Source organism: Dipodomys ordii, unplaced genomic scaffold (assembly GCF_000151885.1).
Source record: "Dipodomys ordii isolate 6190 unplaced genomic scaffold, Dord_2.0 Scaffold9, whole genome shotgun sequence".
In the NCBI taxonomy this organism is placed as follows: domain Eukaryota; kingdom Metazoa; phylum Chordata; class Mammalia; order Rodentia; family Heteromyidae; genus Dipodomys; species Dipodomys ordii.
This window is the reverse complement of record NW_012267225.1, coordinates 8,198,889-8,206,592: the sequence shown is the minus strand read 5'-3', so window position 1 is coordinate 8,206,592 and position 7,704 is coordinate 8,198,889. Positions and strand designations below refer to the sequence as shown.

The following is a 7,704-nucleotide window of genomic DNA, read 5'->3' as shown; positions in this document are numbered from 1 at the left end:
CCCCACAACCGGACCCAAAAAAAAAAAAAAAGTATTGGGAACATGGCTTGAGTGGCAAAGTTCCTGCCTCACAGGTACAAGGCCCCATATTCTGCGTTCAAACTCTAGAACCCCCTCCCCCTGCCAACCAGTCCCACAGCATTGTAGCTCCTACATCAGCCCTGAAATTGGAAGCAACACTGTGGTGTGTCTCAGGTAGAGCAGATGTTCTGTCTTGATACTTGTACTCAGGCCTCATGGTAAGAAGAGATCAATAGTGTTTATCTTGTAGGAGATTGGGGTGTGAGTGTGTTTTACTGATTCAATCCCATTTTACATTGTGTGTTGGTAGATGTGGCTCAGAGACAAGAGCCTGTACATAATCGAAAACCTTCCCCTGCAGGTCAGTGACCCTTTGTCCAGCCACTGGGACAAAGTTATATGTAGCTGTTTGGTTATTAGAACTTCCATTTATGTCCAGCCTGGAAGTTAAATAGGAACAGAACCATATGTTCAGAATTTTAAAATGTCTCCCTCCTCACAAACAATAAAACATCCTAGGACACATATGTCTACTTTAGGAAAGGATTGCTTTAACTAAACCCTTATTCAGGCTGACAGAGTGTAGCACAGGACCATGGAAGTTACAATGCTAAATCATCCATACTTGTTACAATAAAAGTCAGTAGGATCAACTACCTTAAAAGTAATGAGTTTGCTTTAAAATGAGTCGCTTATGGAGTGAACTGGAAAGAGGGCATGCCACTGATTGAAGAGGTAATAAAACTGTAGCCCATCCAGCCTTGCAAAACAAGATTCTTGCTACAAATGAGTGTTATTTGTGACTTACTATGATTTATATTAATCTGCACTTACCAGAATGATCTTATTTCTCATTGGATGTTTCTGTTTTTAGTTCCTTTTAAAAATGTTTACTACTACATAGTCATTGTACAAAATAATGGGCTATATTGTGACATTTTCATGCAAGCATGGAACCTATTTTGATCGTATTTAGATTTATTATTTTTTTTGTACTTGGATTTGAACCCAAGGTCTCATGCTTGTTAGATACTCTACCACTTGAGCCATCCCTAGCCCTTACCTTTTATGTGTGTTAAAAAAAAATCTCTATCCTTGAATGCAATCTTATTTATTTAAATAAACTAGGTAGGGAAAGAAAGGTCTTTATTGTCTAAAAGCATATGAAACATACAGATTTCAAAATATATATATACCAATTGTGGTGAATGAAGTAGCCCTGTGCCCTATGAGTGTATGACCTAAACCAACTGTTCGTGTGTGGTAGAATTATAGATCATGAGGCTTAGCAACCCCATAATGATAATTCTCCACTTGTCTTTGTGAAGCATGTTAAATTTCCTCCTGACCCACATGTGGAGCACCACCTGTGCCCAGGGAACGCCCTCCCTGCCCTTAGACCTGTTTATAAGCTAAGCAAGTGCAGTAGATGAATAAGCATGAAACCGTTGGTGTTGCAGTGTTTTTTGAGACTGACCTTGCCCGTGTGTGTATTTTCCAGCCTTATATCCTGGCGGATGAGCTGCGTCGAGAGCTGCCTCCCGACCAGGCCCAGTATTGCATTAAGAGGATGCCAGCCTACTCTGGCCCAGGCAGCGTGCCTGGGGCCCTGGATTACACGGCCTTCTCCTCCGCGCTGTATGGGGAGAGTGATCTGTAATCCTTATCCTGTCCCAACCAATAAAAGTTGAAGTCATGTTGGTTTCTGGAAATGTTGCCAAGCTTTGCTGAGTTCAGAGAGGAAAAAGATTCTGTAGCAGCTCATTATTTTAGTTTATTTTATTTTTGTCAGAGCAGTCACATGACCTAAACACAGTTCCCCTGGTGTCTGACATGGTGTGCTTGATAAACAGATGCAGTCTTCATTTCTGATATTTTTTTCAGCTAAATGGAATGAAATATTAGATTGGTTCATTTCTTTGGTTAAACAGAGCAAATTACTTGAATACTATGAAATTAGGAAGATTTAAGAACAGAAGAAAAGTGGAAAATGTGAAAGATCGCAAACACCCAAGATTCATAGGAGTGACTAGAATCACAGCTTAAGGTTTTTTTTTTTTTAATGAAATAGTCTTCCTATATAATATGTATGTGTGCTTTTGCCTAGGAGAAATATTTGGGATTCTAGTGCTTTATTTTCTTGGTTATCCAAAGATTAACTTGATTCATATATAAATATCACTGTGTCTCTTCATGGAATTAAACATTAAGAAGTGGACCTGCCAGGAAAAGAAACATAACAATCAAAAGATCTTTAGTGAGTACAAAACATTTAAGGCAAGCTATCTCTTCCTAGCCCAGACTTGCCTCCAATTCATGATCCTCCTGCCTCAGTTTCTCGAATGTTGGGATTACAGATGTATATCACTGTGTCTGGATTTTAGTAATTAACATTTTTGATGAGTTTGAGGCCAATTTGGGCTCTGTAGTGAGAGCCTGTCTGAAAAGCAAAATTCATTTTTTAATAGAGCGTACAGTCAGCCCTTTATTATTTAGGAATGGGCTGTCTGATTAGTGAGTTTTGATGCCTTACCTATACCCCAGGGAAGGGACCTGAGGAAGCATACATCTCATGCCAAACACAAAGGTGGAGTTGAAAGGAAAGTGAGTTTTGTAGGATTATCTGCCCATTGCAGATTCTTGTGTTTTTTCTAGAGCTTGCTTATAAGAGGGTCTTGAGAGATGGCTGTATGTAAACCCTAGGTTTTTACATGAGCACGTTTTTATGAAGGAGTTCATAGCAGGAGACTCCTGTACTCCTGGAACTTGGAGCAGGACTCACTTAGGTTTTGAGCTCTAGGTGCTGTCCAGGGAAGCTGTAGTTAAGAAGGGGTGAATTCAGTGTCAGTGCAGGTAAGTTCTTTACTGCATGACCTGCCCAGAGCTTTTGGGTAGTTTCTTTTGGGTAGGAGGAAGTGGGAGATTCTGTGCTGGTAGTTAGGGTTTTTCTGCTGGAATGGGCTTCGCTGTGACCCAGGATGGCGCTCATGCCCTGACACGGAGTCGTGATCTGTTCAACATTGGTTCAATTTTCCACCTGGGGTGCTGTCTGTCTGCTTCCCCACCTCATTGACCGCAGGTAGTGAAGAAAGTAGGAAGCCTCTTTATCCTGGATCCTCTGGATCCTTAATGATCAGGAAGAGAAAAAACAGGTGCAAGCAGCAATAAAAGTGTTGCTAGAGAAGCAGCCGTGTGCCTGTTACTTGCACGTTATTTTTTCCTGCTTGTTCTACATTTCCGCACAGCCAAAAATGTAACGTGTTCCTCATTCTCTGATGCTTATACGACCCTGGACTGTTCAGAGCATTTGACCTTCATGTATTTCATTCAGTAGGTGGCTTTACACCAGATGCTTCTCGGGTGGTGTGTAATGAGCTGTTGATTTTTTTTTTTTTATTTCAAGCAGGTGCTATATTCCATCCATAAACCCTGAGGTAAACTAGGAAGTCATTTCTCATTTGAAGATGTTTATTTGGGGGACTTCTGTTTTAGGGTGGGTTTGGATAACTCATATACCCCAAATTTTAACTGCTTAACAACATTCATCAAGAGAATGGAGCCATACTATTCGCCGATTAAAAAAACAAGAAACTCTGGAAAACAATAAACATGTTCATACTTTGAATCTAGGATTTACTTTTGTTTCTGAGGCTAAATTATCAATTTAAATTTGCAAAAGAAAAATAATGTTTTTTAAAAATTTCAAACAACCAGATGCTTTGATTGACTCCATATAAACTTGTTCAATTAAACATTTACATTGTATTTTAAAAACTCTCATTTGGTGTAGTATGTGTGTCCCTTAAACAAGACAGACAGATTGTTGGGTGTGGGTGAATTTGCTGTGGGCATTTGTGTCGTTGACCTAATTAGAGGTGAGTGATATAAACGAAGTAGGAAGATTGGTTTACCTGATGGGAAACTTCAGAATTCCCAGTAGATATATGTGGTTTAATCACATGCCAACTCAGCCCTAACCTCTGGGTTTTAAGTTGTGAAGGTCTGGGTTAAGATCTGGGTATCTGTATATTTTCAGGCTCCTTGGGGATTCTAATAACCTCGAACAGATCCAGTAGACTGTAGGAAAGGTTACTAGTACTCAGAAGGTCTCAAACAATTAGAAAACAAATCCTTCCACTTAAACCATGTCACCTACCCCCCTCTGTCCTCTCATCACTGCTATGTTGAGTATTTGGAAACAGATGTTTGCCTCCATAGCCAGTGGGCACTGGAATCCAGCTGCTGGAAAGCCCTCAGAGGACCCAGGCTGTAGGAGCCCTTCTCATTTTGTCCTCTGTAATTTTCTTTTATATTGTTTCAGTAACAGAGTTTGAACTCGGGGCCTGGACACTCTCTCTTAACTTCTTGACTCAAGGCTGGTACTAGCTTTTTGTTGGTTAATTGGAGATAAGAGTCTCATGGACTTTCTCAAAACTCAAGCTGGCTTTGAACTGAAATCCTCAGACCTCATCCTCTTGAAGAGCTAGGATTACAGGTGTAAGCCACCAGGGATTGGTTTGTTAATATCTTTAAGCCTCAGTTTCAAGCCATGGAGGGCTTAGGCCAACCCGGTGTTATGGAGTAAAGGTTATGTAAGAGATCATATGTGAGATTTTTAAGAGCTAAATTCACAGCCAGCACTATAGAATTAGCTAAAAATCTAAGTTTGCATTTAGTTTTTTACCATGGTCAGATTGGCTGAGTCAAAACTATCTTTTGATAGGGCCTGTGGAGCAGGTGGCACAAATTGAGCCAACAGGTGTCTGGTGTCTCATTGAGAAATGGCAATTCTCACTGTGCAGAAAGCAAAAGGAGAGGGAGGCCTCCCAGGGCCAATGATTATAATAAAAGGACTGCAAATTGTATCCATTATTTTCTATGAGGGCCAGTGTCATCCTTAGACTGGAAATTCAGCTCATTTGGCGTAGTCAATGTGAATGGTCACAATGGTAGCTGACATGGATTCTGGGAAGAAGATATAAATCTTGAGATTATGACAGAATTTGAGGGGTATGAGTAGCAGAGTTCACCTTTGTGGCAAAGTCGGGAAGCTTCTTGGAAAACAGGTCATCACTCTGACAAACTCCAGAGTTAGCAGTATTTTGTTTCAGGTCTGACTTACCTTCTCACACCTGACAAAATGGACACCCAAAAAACTGAAGGGCTCTGAATTCAAGTCCCAGTGCAAGTGCACACACACACACACACACACACACACACACACACACATCCTATCATAATTCAGGAAACAGTAATGACCTCTAGTGAAGTGGGTTAGCTATAGGGAAAGAATGCTGAAACCAAAGCTAAGAATCCTAGCCCCACACTAGAGGACACCCAGAGCTCCATTTCCTTTCTGATAGCCCTGACCACTGATCCCTGGGGGTTACTTGGTTGGTGGTCAGGACTTCTCCTTAGGCCAGCTCTACCCAGGCCGAGGCACCTGTGAAATAGAACCATATGCGACAAACCCCTACTCCTGGCTTCAAGCACACGTTGCCTCTCATACATAGGCTAACTAGAGGATGGCAACCTCGCACATGCGCAGATCTCTTCCTCCCATTCACCAGGCCTTGGGCCCTCATGCCCTCAGGCACAGTGGCCACACTCCTACCACACTACTTCACGTGCTCTCCGGTCGCCTAGCTCGGCTCCACACCTTCCCTTACTGGTGGATTTTCTTTATCTCTTATTAGATGCCTTGCCACTTTGCGTGTGTGTGTGTGTGTGTGTGTGTGTGTGTGTGTGTTCAATTCTCTGCTGGAGACGCCAAGAACCTGGGCTCTCTACCTCCTGGCCCACCCACCACTAGCATCGCGTCCTGACTACAGAATGGAGACTTAGGTCTCCCGTTGTCAGCAAAACGGGTGTAGAGTTTACATTCCCGAGTACGGGGCTCGTGACCCCGCGACCCCGTAGGAAAGGCGGACTTGATACCCGCACGGCAGCACTTCCGGAACCGGCTCGGGAGATGCTCGGGCCACTAGGGAGACTTGGTACTGCACTGAGGACTACATCTCCCAGAGGGCCTTGGGCTAAGCATGAGGCGATTGGCTGGTATTCCAACCAATAGGCCTGCGAAGGACTCTCAGCGCCCAATCATAGGCCTGGGAGGGAGGGTCCTCTCGCCCGAGGCTAGACCGAACGCCGGTGGACTTAACGGCACGCGCAGCTCCGGCACTCCGCCGCTGAGGGCCGGGCCAGCGCGCGCCGCGCCCCGCTGCGGAGCGTGCCAGCGGCGAGGTCGGCGCGGTGGAGCCGGCTGCGTTGCGCCGCGAGCCCCTGTGGAGAGCTCGCCCTCCCCGCCGCGTCCACGGCCCCCGAGACGGATTCCCGGAGACATGTCGCCCGCGCTGTCGCAACCCGGTAACGCGGCGGCCCGGCAGGGCCTGGTCCCGGGGTGGGGTGTGGCCGTCGGCCGGACGGAGTCCCCCCGCGCCGCGTCCCCCCTCCTACCTCGCATCGCCAGCCCGCGGGGCCACGTATCTACCTCCAGCCACGCCCGGTGCTGCCGGGCGTGGAACCCGATCCCCCGGACGCACCGGGCCCTGGGTCCTCGGGTTTGCGGAAACGCTGCGGTCCCCGGAGCTCCGGTGCCCGGTCCTCCCCGCGGGTCCTGGGAGGTCTCCGGACGGGACCCGCAGTGGGCAGAGTTGCCCCGGGACGTTGAGGTGCCGCGGGGCTGAGGGCGCCCCCCCCACAGCTCGGTGGGACGGGGAGCCGCGCGCTGGCGCTTCTGCTCCTGCAGAGGCCCGGTTGGCGGCTCCTCCACTTCGAAGTAGATCCTCGGCTCTGCCGGGGGGAGGGGGGCGTGGTGACCCCGAGTCAGCCCTGGAGAGCAGGAGCGAGCCCCGAGCCCCGGGCTGTGGGCCGCGCCTCCTGTCCCGGTTTTCCTCGCCTGGGAAGCGGAGCTCACTCAGCTGCTCTGACCGAGGTTTGAGGCTTTACCAGAGATTTGTAGTGTGTTCACCATTTTTTCTTTTGGCATCAGTGTTTGTGGCTTTAGAGGCCGTAGTTCTCCGATGCATTTCTTTTTTTCAATGAGTTTCCTTATAGTTGACTCTACATTTCCCTCTCCACACATCTTTTTGTTCACTTTTCATTCTCTGAAGTCGGATTGTCACCCTGTTTAAAGGTGCGCCGAAGAAAGCCCAGCAGGATGAGATCGAAGCCATTCTCCGGAAAAGGATTCTGGTGCTGGATGGAGGGATGGGGACCATGATTCAGCGGTACAAGCTCAGTGAAGAAAGCTTCCAAGGTCAAGAATTTAAAGACCATGCCAGGCCCCTGAAAGGCAACAATGACATTTTAAGTATAACACAACCCGATGTCATTTACCAAATCCATAAGGTAAATTATTCCCAGGTTCTGAAACTTTTATTCAAGTTATTTCATGTACACAGGTCAGATTGCTGTGCTGCTTGCTTGCTCTTGAGAATGCAGGATAAAGAGGGGATTTATCAGGAAGCAGGTGTTAGACAACACATAAAAGTCAGGTACCATGTTGGACACTTGTGCAAACATGATGAAGGTAGGATTTTTGCCCTTAAGGCATTGATACTCCAGTGAAAAAACAAACATTCTGGACAGATTGGGGATTTTATGCTTATTACCTTAGCTCATGATCTCAGGCATTAAGATTTTTCAGTTTTTCTTTTTTTTGGGTCCGGTTGTGGGGCCTGA

General features: G+C 46.0%; 2 protein-coding genes across 2 annotated transcripts in view; both read left to right on the top strand.

The window, feature by feature from the left end:
* Window positions 1–1,681, top strand: part of LOC105980377 (alpha-actinin-2-like) — a 41,027-nt gene extending 39,346 nt beyond the window's left edge. Inside the window, exon 16 of the mRNA XM_013009229.1 lies at window positions 1,523–1,681. Within this exon, the coding sequence (XP_012864683.1) occupies window positions 1,523–1,681 (159 nt within the window). The remainder of the gene's footprint in view (window positions 1–1,522) is intronic.
* Window positions 1,682–6,251: 4,570 nt separating this feature from the next.
* Window positions 6,252–7,704, top strand: part of Mtr (5-methyltetrahydrofolate-homocysteine methyltransferase) — a 63,207-nt gene continuing 61,754 nt past the window's right edge. The window contains exons 1-2 of the mRNA XM_013009380.1: window positions 6,252–6,387; window positions 7,157–7,371. Of these exons, the coding sequence (XP_012864834.1) occupies window positions 6,363–6,387; window positions 7,157–7,371 (240 nt within the window). The 5' untranslated portion in view covers window positions 6,252–6,362. The remainder of the gene's footprint in view (window positions 6,388–7,156; window positions 7,372–7,704) is intronic.